Here is a 14,261-nt window from a genome sequence, read left to right as displayed (position 1 = left end):
GCTGCAGTTTTACAGCGAGGCCCGTCACGGCAGGCCCCAGCTATTCCCACCATGTGGTCCATCTCCAGGCAGGTCTTCATTGACTTACCACCTCTCTCCAGACACAAGAGACTTTAGTTGAAGATGGGTCCACTCTCTACCAACAGGTGTCAAATCAGAACCAGTCCTCAAGGCCGGGTCCTCTCGGGAGCCCATGCCAGTGCTCTACCGGTCCGCTAAGGTCACATGGCCGCCACCAAAAGCAAGCCTCTGGAGTGGCCTCAGTCTTGACACTTGGGGAGCAGGAAGGGATATAGTGGTCTCTTGGGCCCTCCCTCCACTGATCAGGGAAGGTATATTGGGGTTGGCCTGGTCCCATGGTGCCAGTGTCCATGCGCCGCAAAGGCGGTCCACTCACCTGTTTTGGGCCCCCGGTAGTCCATAGCTGGTGCACTTGCTCCGCACGGAGCCCCAGTCTGTCCTCATGAGCACAGCAGCACACCGCCATTTGTTGTAAGCCACTCGTGTCATGGGCTCAGAAATCTAGTCCTTGTATGGCCGCTCACGGCTGAGCTCCGGATCACCAGGACACAGCGTCAACCATTTTGGTTTTTTCAGGGTCAAGGTGCTGCTGTCTATTCAAACAATTTTGTCAGTTCATAGGAAACAGCATCCAGTTGGATTCCATTCTCGTGCCTAAAAGGGGCTATATTAACCCCTCAAGTAAAGGCGTGTTAGGACACTAACAGAATTAAGGATGTTCTGGGCCAGAGATCCATAGACCGCAGCTCATGCCATTGAGATTTAAGTCACAATTTTTCTTCATACTTGAACTAGAAAATATAAAGTATGGTAGCCACTGTAGTAAGCGGAGATCATAGTGCTGCTGCCATCTGATTGGTTGAAATTTGCTTCTTTTCAAATGATGTGAACAGAATAATAAAGTTGTTCATCCTTTGCAAGTTGTGTTTGGTATAATAATGCTTTCCGTATTTACCATGAGACTCACAGCTCGACAATAAGGAATGAGTGACATATGTGAATCTATGAAAGCTGGCAATACTGGAGAGCTACAGATTCAGTAAAGTCACTTTTTTCTTACCCCAAATATGAAAGCAGGCGATGGGGGCAATCAACCACAAAAGGTAAGCAGGAATGGCTCAACAACAATGTACCTTAGCCAACACAATTACTCACAACAAGAGAGCAGGAATAGTTCTAAAAATACATCCGAGGGGACACGATCACAGAAAACAAGCAGGAATGGATCTGCAACACTATAATAGGCAAGAGCGAAGATTTCCAACCGTACACCCCAGAACACATACAACCCAGAAAAAGTAAGGATGAAAGGATCCCCAAAAGTATACTTTAGGAAAGGCTGATCCGGAGCAGAATTGCAGGGCAGGGTTTAAGCCAAGCATGTACACGTGCCACTTACATGCAGTTATTCCAGAGAACATGTCTGCAAACCGGGGGTCACGCTCTTGGGAGAAGATAGGATCCTGCTTATCCACCACTGGCTTCGCCCCCTCATGCACTCCGGTTGCCAGGTTGGGAACTTGCACCTGTAACCAAGATAGGAATCATATGTTAATACTGAGGAAGCATTACAATTATAAAAATTGTTGTACTTGAAGAGTGACAATCCCTTCTTCCAGAGTTCCAAGGCGCATTACAACGTTTTAACCTACACTGCTCCAGCCCATCCCAATTTAATGACAATTGAAAGATTAAATCACCCCAAGCTGAATTCAAACTGGTGACTTGGACATTTTAACATACAGAAATGTAGAATTCGACAGCAGGCTAAACAAATGGTGGCCACAGGTGGCCTTTACATTTTTATATAGCTACCAGTATTATCTTTCTATATTCAGTAATATTTCTAGGCATGTCTTTAAGACAGGTCACTTAATAGGTGGCTGCTATACACATCCTTTGCCCTCTCACAAATTTGCTTTGTTTTGTGTTAGCATGTCTTCTCTACTCTAAGCTTCATATCAGACTTTCATGTTACAGAGGCATTTATTAATTAAATGCAGCCTCTTAACATCTTTAATTCAAAAACTAAATAGCTCTTTCCGAACCATTCTTCTGGTGCATGAGCCCACCAAGCGGTCTCATGTGGTCAAAGGTCTGTGACCAATTCATATCTGGAACTATTTGTGCAGTGACAGCTTGGGTCAACTTCTCTATTCCAGAAGTCCAGATTAACTCGATTATCCAGAGCTGCAGACTCAGGAGCTGGGATTCCAGGCTCGAGTCTCAGCGTTAGTGTCACATCCTGTGATTCAGGGCTAATCACTTAACTTAACTGTGTTCATGGACAGCGCTTGGATACCCTCAAGGGTGATTCGCTGCGTGATATAAATCTATAAAGTTTACTGCAGATCAGTGCAGGTTGCAACCATGTGACTGTCTCTTTAAAAGCAATACATTCTGTGCTGGGCATTACGTATGAATCAGAAAAACTAGCATCTAGCAACATACTCAAATACATACTTTTTTAATTTCTTCATTTCTGCTAATATTTATTTTACATAAAACATACCCAAAAGGTGAAAAGATTTTCTGTTTATTTTTAGACAAAGCTCATTCAAAATAAGTTTGTAACCTACATTTTACTCAAAAACATCATACCAAAACATTTTTAAAAAAAACAAATGCAGAAAAAAGTACTCCTATGCATACACATGTGTGGATTTTGTCACCGCTACTTTAGGATCCAAGACGTTACATATACTGTTTCAAAGGTACCACTATTAGGCAGTACAATGCTCAGCAACGGAAGGAACGAAGGATACTCAAAGAACGGAGGTAACCAAGGGAGGACAGAGATAATACTTCCTACAGTCATAAAGACGAAAGTACGATAGTAACTGAGGTGGAGGCAGAAAGACATGGCTGGGGCATAGCAACACACTGCCACATAAGAGTAGGAAGTGGAAGGCATCGCCCACACAGAAAACAAGGGCAACCGTCCAAGAACCAACGCCACCACCTGAGGAAGGATGCCAGCAGGTGGTACCAGTTTAAGGAGAGAATAAACAGCAAGTGGAAAGTCCTCTATGAAGAACTATGGTCAACAGATAGGTGATTCTGACAATCACTCAATATCCAACTCATAAAAGCCTGAGAAACTGGTAAGAAACCTGACCAACGTTCCATGGAAACTTGAGAGAAGATAGGACATACCCAAAGAAAAAGTAGTGAAATACCCCCACCAAAATAGGGGGGTAGACAGATGCTTTCCCATAGAAAAACAACAAAATAAAGGCGGAAGTGGAGGGAGGAAAGAAAGTGAAACTTAGCCTGTGAAATAAGGATACCAGACATAGATCCAAACAATTAGGGGGACTGGTGTCCCAGGTGGACAGGACTGTAAAGAACAGCAGACTCAACAGCTACCCCACAGGTGTGATGGTAGATAGGTATAGAAACCCCTGCAGGAAGCAAGAGTGGTGGCCATAACCCAATTAGGTGGGTAAGAACATCTAAAGGGTAAAAACAGATACAAGAATACCAGACTGCTGAAGATAATAGAACCCGGAGAACAATAAAGTAGAAAAAGGGCATATACAAGACAGCGGTACCCAGGCGCAATTTGAGCGAATACACCAAAAAGAGGCAGATACCACAAGGGCATTAGGGTAAAATGAATACACCACAAGTGGGAGGTGGATTCCTGGAACACAGGCCCAAACCGATAGGAACACAAAGATAAGTAGGAACACATCTGTGAGTCCCACAGAGTAGAACATAACAGGGAAAAAGAGCTGCACAGAAGGGGGTTGAAGACCATAACAAAAGTTACCCAGGCCAAAGAGGCTGCCTGCATTTGGTACCATGATCACCCATATGCACATAAGAAGCAGGTGAAAAGATGAAGTTGAAGTCCCTATATGGGATACTACATGCGTAGGTAGCTCAAACCATGCCCCTGAGGCATATAACATAAGTTCCCCGAAGAACGGGGAACAAGGCTTTGGTGCATCCACACAACATAACAGAATACCTGTCAAAGAGTAAGTAAACAGGTAGGAAAAATAAAACTGTAAGAACAGGCTCCCACGAGATCCCAAAGAAAGATATGTTCCAGACGCCTTGATGCCCCTGGGCTAAGTTTGCGCTTTATAATGCTCTTATTCATTCATTCATTCATGGCTGGAAACTAATGCCGGTCACTGACAGCATAAACTAGAAGAAAGACACCTGCAGCAAGAAGAAACGCCACACTGGGTATAACCTTGGAAGGGAGAGAAGTACTCTGCCTTATGAAGGCTGATAAGGGTCTGAAAAGGGGAAACAAATTTCCCCCAAAACCTAGTACAACAATAGAGTTAAGACTCCGTACCACCATAACGATTTCTGAACGGGCGTAAAGCCGAGTCAGCATGCGTACCTAAAAGGGATGCACCATTAAAAAGCATGTCAATCAAAGTAGTTTGTACAACTTCGGAAAACCTGGAAGTACGCAACCATGCATGCTGATGAATGCATGCTACAGAATTGGTGGTATACATACCAAAGCAGATGCCAAGTGTGGGAGCTTGTTGCCCATCTCGTACCAATGGAACAAGAGCATTCCAGGCTTCCACCGGAGGGTAGGACAAGAGGCGTTCAACTGAGTCCCACAAGGCGTGGGAGAAGCAGATGAGACACAAGAAGTGTTCAGAGAATGCAAGGAAGTGCTAGAAGAAAAGAAAATATGCCTACCACAAGCGTAAAATTTCCTGGCCTCTATTTCCAGAAGTACAGGAGGGATAAAATCAATATTTTAGGTGGCTAAAGCAGCCTGTACCACACAGTTCTGATTAGATGGATGTCTAAGGAGAAAGGAAGGATCCTCTAGGGTGGGGTGATGCCTGTGAGAAATAGAGTGGTCTACAGGGAGCTCTGTTTCAGGTTTAGCCCAAGCACCCAACAGGATATCGAAGAAAGACAGTCCCTATAAGGAAACACAGTCTCTACGTTAAACTGGTCAGGATATAGAATGACAAGTAAAGGGTCTGTTGACAATTCCACAGAAGGAAGTTGTAAATCCCGTACAACCGAAACCTGATTGAGCAGGTCTGCCAGAGCAGAACTCTGCTCCATAGCCAAACCAGGCGGAGATAGGAGGCTGCAGTAGAGTCTAAGCCACTGGCGTCACCCAAGTCAAGTAACCAGCTAGACTGCATAGGGGTCGGAACGGTGTCCAATATGGGAGGTGGACACACCACACCGTCTGTAGTACTTCCACAACCATGGTCCTCAAAAGGAAAAAACAGAGGAAGGAAGTCTTGAGACAGTTGGCTCCATTGGTGCTGCATCAGACGCCGTAACAGAAGCAGGTCGCTGCCAAAAAGGCAACGCCTTGATGTAGGAAGGAGCGTCGATTGGCGTTGATGGCACCACCATCAGAGCCCACAACATTGGAGTCGGCAGATCAGAAGCAGGAGCCGAAGGTGATAGCCTCAGTGAGCTGTGCACCGGCGTCGCTAAGGTGTCAGAAACAGGAGGCCAACCTGAAGTCGATGGAGAACCCGCAGGCTGGGGCACAGGCACGACCTCATGCACTACCGTGGAGCCCAACGGCACTCCAGAGGACAGTGACAACCCAACAACCCAAAAATAGAATAGAGAGATTGAGAATACTGTCTCATCTGGGTAACAGACACTCTAGCCCCGGATAGGTTGGGAGACGCAGGGCAGACTTATGCCCGACACTTCAATGTAAGAGTTGGTGCTGAAGTCAGGAGGTGCTGCAACTTTGACTGCCTAGGTCAAGACTTGCCTCTGGACGTTGAAGTAAAATGACGCCCGCGAGAAAGGCTCCTAGAGCGGATGCACCGTTGGTCCATTGAACGTGTAGGGGACCGAGGACGAGGAGAACTGTGACATCCGCGCCGCAAGAAGCTTCATGTGACATTCTCTTCGTACTTGGGGTCGGAGTGGACAACAAGAGTCGCACTCGTCAGAATCATGGTGCTCACACAGACACCACATGCCAACTGAGTGAGAGTTCGTGGCGACATTTGTCGATCACAGGACTCACAAGGCTTGAACCCCGCGGACATTGAAAAAGGGTAGAAAGGGCACACTGCTCCCTTGACGAAAAACATCATGTAGGCCGAAAACGGCCGGAGGAACTGCAGTGCGGATCCGCGTTGCTAGCATGGAATAGAAGGAACTGACGTCAGTGTGTCGGGGCGGCTTATATGGACTCTGTTGACATCCCATTCAGGAGACGATGTCACAACAGAGTCACTCGACGTCCCCTACCGACGCACAGAGATACTCCTAAAACAGTTCCAGGACCCAATCTGGCGCCTGGGGAGGATTCTGAGATAAGGAATCTATGGCTAGATGTCTCTATCAGATCAGTAGTACAGAACAGCAACCTCACCTACCAAAGGTATGAACCGTTCTCTATGTAGCCGTTCTTTAAATGTCAGAAACTGAGACATTTCATAAGAGCAGCAGTTATTGCCTTTGCTCTAGTACAGTGAACTAGGGCTTGCTTTACAGTGGTCTGCTCACTTTTTGGCAACAATCCATCTAGCTTAGGACTGCTTATGGGAAGGTAACCCAATGACAATGTACCTATAACTGATGATAGGTTTAGACTTACGTATCTTTTTAGTTTTGCCACAACAGTAAGTAACCGCTTGAATTCGAGCATCCATATTTCCCTACCTAGAGCACTACTTCCGCAGTATGCTGAATGAAAATGTATTAATGAGAGGTGGGGGTGCAGAGAACCATCTGATGCTTGCACTGGAGGCTTTTCCCATTGAGATAATGATGAGGGCCGATTCTCAATTGCTTCTGCATCAGCCTCCTCCCACTAAATCAATGATGTGAGAGCCTCCTGAGTGCTTCTACACGCATTTGTGGGTATTTCCCCCCCCCCACCCCCTTTCAGGGGGGGTAAGACACATAGAAGACTTAAACTAGTCTGTGAGAAATGCATTTTTCTTGTTGGAAAGCTCAGTTGGTTAATGGATTCACTTCAGATGTTTGTTGGTGTAACAAAAGGGTCACGAATTTGAATCCTAGTTTGTGCACTTTTTCCTTAAGTGGTCTGTCCCTTCTCTCACCTCACAGCAAGGGAGACCCCGTCCTTTCAGCATAATGCAACTCATAGTTAGCGCTAACAAAGCAGAAACTGTTTTGGTAAAATTAAAACAGCTTGAGAACTTCAGATCTAATAGATTCTGCCCACTTCTACATCTGGATTGAGGGCAATTTATGGAAGCCATCCCTCTTCATGCATTTTTGTGTCATTTACTTTTGTATTCAGCCCTCTACAGCATGGAGTACTGGGTCAGGACACTTCAGCCAGTGGCTACCTTCTCTGTCAGTGACAGCATTCTGTCCTTTCACATCCACACACAAAGTAGAGCCCTTTAGCACCATGGACTCCTATGGCAATATTCGTTTTCGAAACCCCAAAAGTAGGTTTGAGTTTAGCCAATTTTTGTGTGTGTCTTTTCAGACTGATGAGGGCTCAGCAGCTCACCCAACAATAACAGCTTGACCAACCCATTAATTTGTGGAATAGACCCACCAAGAGGACATAATTAATTTTCAATGTTTTCCCTTTCCCTTATAGGATCAACTGGTTCATGACACCCACCACAGGAAAAGGTAAATGGAAAACTATAATTGTAGTTTAGTTTGTCTTATTGCATGTTGATAGTTTAAATATTGTTTTACTTTTTTCCTCTTGTTGATTTTCTGGTTAACTGCTGCTGAGATTTCATTAATTTACTGACACAATTTTGTTTGCCTGTGTTTTTGTGTTACACTTTGATTGCACAGCATTTCAGCTCATATCACACACACACACACACACACACACACACACAAACAAGGATCTTTTAGATAGTTAACAGCGATTGTTGTCTCTCGTTGGACAACTGCTGCACAGGCTCGAACTCAAATAACGGAGAGCTCTGATGCATGTTTTGAAAATGAGACAGCATGAGGCAGAAGATCATGGACCAGAATCTGGAAGCGATTTTTCAGTTGAAGTGCCATCTGATGAGGACTCTTCTACAGATCTTAAAGAACATAGCTATTAATGTCCTGAAGTCCTTGTGAAAAAGGGATGCAGTGGCAGGGTGGCCAACTCTGGAGTGCAGGCAGGAACAATGACAAGCACATGCAGAGTGCCCACTTGGCAGCCCCTAATAGAGTAGAGCCACAAATTCCCCCATTTACTGAAGGTGCTCGATGTAAAGTCAATTTTGCAATTTTTTGTCTATTGACTCCTTCCATCTTTCTCTGGAGGATGCCTTCATTGACAAAACTGTGCACCATACAAATTTGCGCGCCCAACAGTTTATGGAGGCAGTCTGATCCCTCATTCTTCATTCTAGGACATACGTTCAGGATTCTACTTCGCTTGGGGAGCTGAAAATAATTCTGGGCCTTACATTAAAAATGGGACTAGTACACAAATCAACCATACAGTCCTACTTGCCTACTCAGGATTTTAGCAATACCCAGCTACACATCAGTCATGACCACTGGTAGGTTTTTGATTCTGCGGATTGTGCCTCATTTCAATGATAATTTTGTAGTATTGCCCAAGACCATTCATAACATGTCAGGTGTCTCAAAATGGCCCTTCATGGAACATGTGCCTGCTAGGTTTCCAAAGATTTACATTTCTTGGGAATATAAAGTGGCTGTAGAGTCCTTAGTCCTCTAAAAAGGGTGGCTACTATTCAGGAAGTATACACCAAGCAAAAAAGCTTATTGCAGTATCAAGATGTACATGCTGTGTGAGAGTATACAGCCTGAGATTATATGTATTGTAATTTTATTGTAAGGGCGTCAAAGCGCTTTTTCGGCGAGTAGCACGCTACTCCGGGACCCATAAAGGATTAGTATTGAATTAGTATAGTGAAATCTGAAAGTAATTTATGTGGTGGATAGGTTAGTCAGTTATTTGGATTCAGAAGGGTAGAAGAGGAAAATGTTTGTATTTATATAGGGCTTGTTACCCCTGATAGGGTGTTGAAACGCTTTTCTGGCGCGTATAGAAAAGGACTGCACCATGAACCCTGCAGGTTGCCCTTCTAGGCTAGGAATTAGTGAGAAGATTGTATGAGAAGATTGTATGGAAGCCTGGACAAACACTATTTTTATTAGTTATAAGTTAGAAGTTATAACTTTTACGTGGACAACTTCTATACAGGGGTTCAGCTGTTCAGCGATCTGACACTGTGGCTTGCAGTACAATTCAAACGCACTGTAGGAGAGTAGGGTCTGCTTTCTATGTTCACCCCCACTTTTTGCTTTTGCTTTACTGGTTTACGACTTAGATGTGGCTGTGGGCCTGCTAATCAGACCCACAGCCCTGCTGTTCTCTCTCTAAATTAATACTATGTACTTTAGGTGCATAACCCATTTGGATAGGATCACCTTATTGGCCCCTGTACAGTGTACCCTAGGTACCCAGGGCATAGGTGTACCCTAGGCCTACCAGGGGCTGCAGCATGTATTGTGCCACCCCTGGCCTGGCCTTCCATTTTGACACAACTGGCTGATCACTCAGCTGGGGCAAGGTCGTGTAATCACCCCTTGCTTAGGTGTAGTATTCCTATACCTAACTTACATATAGACACATGTGTACCTATCAGTCACTCCTATGGCAGGCCTTGACAATCCTGGAGGCAGAGTGCTTGGTAACATGTGAGATGGTGCTCTAGCATGAGCTGAGCCTGTCTGCAGCTTTCGGAACCATGTCCTTATAGCTGTTCTATGATATAGCCTACCATATACTCTTAAGGTACCTTATAATCTTAGACGGTTATGGTAACTATGGTTTGGCTTTATCAAAACATGTCGTGTGAGGTGTCTAACACTCGGGAATAATACCCCCATGCCATTTCTGGACATGAGAATATTATTCCCCCCTTCTAGAGGGAAAGACATGTTAAAATCATACTTCAACTGTTAGCCTCTGACCAAAGCCTCAGCATCACAAAATGGATGCTGCTGCCACGACACAAGTCTGACCTCCTGCAGCTGGGAGTGATCCCAGCCAGGGAGGCCTGGACAATAGGTTTCCTGCTTGGGGAGGTGCTAGCACCTCCCCAGACAGCCTTTAGTGTATTGGGGCAGGGTGGGCTGAAAGGAATGAGACATGCCTGGGGCACACAAGGTGTTCCTTGCATAGTCCAGTTCAAACCGGCGCTGGGGCACTCCAGCCCCAGCTCTGGCGCGAAACTGGACAAAGGGAAGTGGGTGTAACCACCCCCTCCCAGGTCCCACCCATAAGGCGTGACCTAGCAGGTATCCCAGCCCCCCAGATTAGTATAAGAGTGGGAGTTGGGCCTCAAGACTTTAGATTATCCTGAACCTGCAAAACTGAACAGAAACTCTGGACCTTCGACATTCGACGAAAGAAGAAGACTGAAGAATCTCCCTTGTAGCCAAGGAGTGGCTACCCTGTGCAAACAGGCACCATCAAGAGACTACCCTTTGCTTTGTGAAACGTTCGACGAGGAACCGACTGCAGAGCCCGACCAGAGCCTTGATTTCCAGACTTCTCCGACCCTCATCCACATCTGCAGCAGAGCTGAGATCCGTGGAGGCGACGAGCGACGTGGGACCGGCTACCTGGGAAAAGTGGCTAGTAACTTACAGCGCAGCTTCTGAGGTACCCTCGAAGTTGTGCACCGGGGATTGAGAAGCCCCAACCCCAAGCACCATCTGCACCGAAGACCAGCCCCCCACACTCCACGAGTCCTGCGTGGGGCCCTTCAGCATTTTCCTGCTTGCCGCGTCTGTCCGGTTGCTTGCCCGCTGGCTAGTGGCCTTTGTGACGACGCTCCCTGAAATCTTCTGCGCTGGTTTGGCTCCTCCAGACTGGCTCCCGCTTCTCTGCAAAGAAGAAGCACCCCAGACCTTCCTGGTCTGCACCAGAAGCAAGTCCTTTGTTCTTCGTGGGTTCCGCTTGCCAAGGCTTGGTGAGTCCTAGTCCAACTTCGACGCCGCCGACAGCAAGAGCCTTCGTGGGACAGCTCGCCTCCTGGTCCTGGTCGTCCGACGCTTCCTGGTCCTCCTGGCTGCAGCGACAAGCTTCACCTTCACCTGCAACTCTTCACGACATCGCCTGGTTCCTTCCTGGTTCCACGTGGTCACTGGCTAGTGACCTTGACTCTGTCCCCTCTGCTTGCAGGTTTCTTCTCTTCTTGATCCCAGCCTTGGGATCCACCGGACACTCTCCCCTGACTGCCTGTCAGCATCTTTCTTCAGGCATCCATAGGAGTCGGCGACGAAAACGACGCATCTTCACCCCTATGCACCCGCAGCCTGTGGGCTAGGTAACTTGGGTACTCCGGTGCTCATCAGGATAGTGACTATCCTAGTGTCTAGTTTTCAAGTCTCAACTTCCTAGCTACTCCGGAAGTGTCCTAAATCTATCTATTTCTAAACTGTAACATTGCTATTGACTTTTACGCATTACGCGTGAGTGTTTCCACTCTGCACACGAATCCCGTGGGCCTCCCACTTCCTAACTAACGCTAGTGTAGTGTAGCCCCAGCGATTCCCTAGGCCTAGGCCTATTCTATTTCCGTGACAGTGGTTCTTATACCACTTATTTAGTATATGGTTTGCGTGGCCCCTAGGGCCTAACTGTATTACTTACCTGTGTGACTTACTGTATGCATTAATAAGACTGTGTTGTACTTACCTCTAAACTCATAAAGAGTGCTGAGGGTTTGCTTAGAATAAATACACTTTATTTTATATATATATCTGTTGTGGTGTCCTTTCATTTGGTATTCAAGGGATTATATATGGTATCACAGCTGGCTTCACATGCCATTCAGAGTTTAGCCTAAGACTGCTCTTGTCCATGCTACCACTAGGATAGCTGGTCTATAAGGTTGACTTTACAACCAATCACCATAAGGGTATTTGGACTGATATAAGGTGTACACTATAACTAGTGACATCATACATCAGGCCAACTTCTCACATTGGTGAGCAGCGGTTGGGATCTGAGCTTGCTGTTGTAATACCATTGTAATCTTGAGATACTAAATTGAAAGATCACACAGATATTGTCTAGGTACATATAACATAGATTATTATACTTAAGTCCTACTGGACTTTGTAGTTGTAGGTTGAAGGGAATAACACACCCTGACTACAACTACTAGAAAGGTTTAGTAGATACAACTAGTGTAGGTAGGTGCACACACCACACCCTCACTAGATCATGCCTCTGGGAGGAGATCAAGTAGATGCTCTCTCAGGAGGGGCAGGTCTGCAGAAGACCCCCTCTAGGTATGATACCTTAACATTCCAGGAGATGAGACACTTGTGTACCTCCAGAGGAATAAAACAGGGTGCAAACCCTACCCTCCTTCAGTTAAGACAACTCCTAGAGGAGTATGATGCTCAGAGGGCATCTCAGGAAGGTGCCCTAGGCACAGAGGAGGGTCTACCCACCACAGAGGAGTCAGATGGGGCTTCAGATGGGGAGGTAGACAGCCAGAGCCAAGTAAAGAGACTTAGCCAGGCTAACTTAAGTTTACATGGGAGTTTGCATGGGGTCCCCCCATACAGACCCACAAGTAGACATTCACAGAGAAACAGGAGGGACAGATCCCCTTCAAGGGAATCCATCCACTCCCATGTCTCTAACATCTCTAATGCTTCCTCTCACAGGGGAATGACTTCACCTGAGAGAAAGGAGCATGCAGCCAGAATGAGGGAGGCTAATCTGAGGATTCAGAGGGAAGAACTTGCCCTTGCCAAAGAAAAGCTTGCTCTGGCTAGAGAACAAAAGTTAAGTGGGTTAGAACCCACTGGTGGCAGCAACATTCCTAGAGATAGAGACAGGCACTATGATAATAGAAACCTGAGCAAGATTGTCCCTCCCTACAAGTGTGGGGATGACATCCACAAATGGATAACTGCTTTGGAGAGAGCTTGCAAAGTACAGCAGGTACCCCAAAGTCAGTGGGCAGCTATCTTGTGGCTCTCCTTCTCTGAGAAAGGAAGAGACAAGCTCCTCACAGTTAGTGATGAGGATGCAGATAATTACACTGTCCTGAAGAGTGCTCTGATTGATGGGTTTGGCCTAACCACTGAACAATACAGGTTGTTGTTCAGGGATACCCAGAAGACACAGACTCAGGACTGGACTGACTTTGTAGATTGTGCCACTAAGGCTCTGGAAGGCTGGCTATTGGGAAGTAAGGTTAAGGACTATACAGGATTGTATAATTTGATCATGAGAGAACAAATACTTAACAACTGTCAAAACCAGCTATTGCATCAACACCTGATTGATTCTGATCTGACTTCTCCCCAAGAATTGGGAAAGAAGGCAGATAGATGGGTCAGGACTAGAGTTAAGCAGAAAAACCAGAACCAGGGCGGTGATCAGAAAAAGGCAGACCAGAAGGGTAATGAGCAGAAACAAAAAGACCAGAAGTCTTCACCAGGCCCCCAAAAGGCTCAGGGGGAGGGTGGTTCCAAAAAGGATAAGAAGAAAGATGGCCAAAAGAAACCATGGTGCAACTATTGTAAGTCTACCTCACATTGGTTTAGTGAGTGCACCAAAAAGGATAAGCCCCCAGCCACCATTGCCCCTAAGGCAACTGTACCCCCTAGTTCAGCTGTAAGTGGTGGTTCCCAGCAAAAGGGTGTAGTAGGGTTAACCCTGGGAACTGAGGAGGACTCTGGCCTAGTCAGAGTACCTACTCAGGCTGTCCTGATCTGTGATGGGGACTTAGCTTTGTCCTCTACTGTAGGCCCCAGTAACCTGGGCAAGTACAGACAGACACCTTTTATCAACCAAAGAATGGCTCAGGCCTACAGGGACACTGGGGCTAGTGTCACAATGGTGACACCTGCTTTTGTGGACCCTGGACAGATCATACTAGGTGAGAATTACCTAGTGACCAACGCTAGCAATGCCACTACCTCCCATAGTGTGGCTATTGTTAACTTCTCCTGGGGAGGGGTAACTGGCCTCAAGAAAGTTGTTGTTAGTTCAGACCTTCCTGTAGAGTGTTTACTGGGCAATGATCTTGAAACTTCAGTTTGGTCTGAAGTGGAGTATAGGACCCATGCAGAAATGCTGGGGATAGATGCACATGTCCTTGCTGTGACCAGGTCACAGGCCAAAAAGTGCAACACTAAACAAGTGCTGGATCCTGAAACTATGGACCAGTCACAATCCAAGAGAAAGAGCAGTAGGGTTAAGGCTGTGCCTTCCCCCCTGCCTCAGGTGGTGGATCAGCCCTCCCAGGAGGATGATT

The 14,261-nt window shown here is 46.3% G+C and overlaps 1 protein-coding gene across 7 annotated transcripts in view; it reads right to left on the bottom strand.

Annotated features, from left to right (window-relative positions):
* The window catches only part of ARNT2 (aryl hydrocarbon receptor nuclear translocator 2), an 803,119-nt gene that overhangs the window by 258,831 nt on the left and 530,027 nt on the right, over positions 1-14,261 (bottom strand). For all 7 annotated transcript variants that reach the window (XM_085644710.1, XM_085644711.1, XM_085644712.1 and 4 more), the window contains one exon: positions 1,421-1,547. In XM_085644710.1, coding sequence (XP_085500836.1) covers positions 1,421-1,547 — 127 coding nt within the window. The remainder of the gene's footprint in view (positions 1-1,420; positions 1,548-14,261) is intronic.

This window comes from Triturus cristatus, chromosome 3_1 (assembly GCF_964204655.1).
Source record: "Triturus cristatus chromosome 3_1, aTriCri1.1, whole genome shotgun sequence".
In the NCBI taxonomy this organism is placed as follows: domain Eukaryota; kingdom Metazoa; phylum Chordata; class Amphibia; order Caudata; family Salamandridae; genus Triturus; species Triturus cristatus.
Note: the sequence above shows the minus strand (reverse complement) of the source record. Positions and strands in the feature narration are given on the sequence as shown.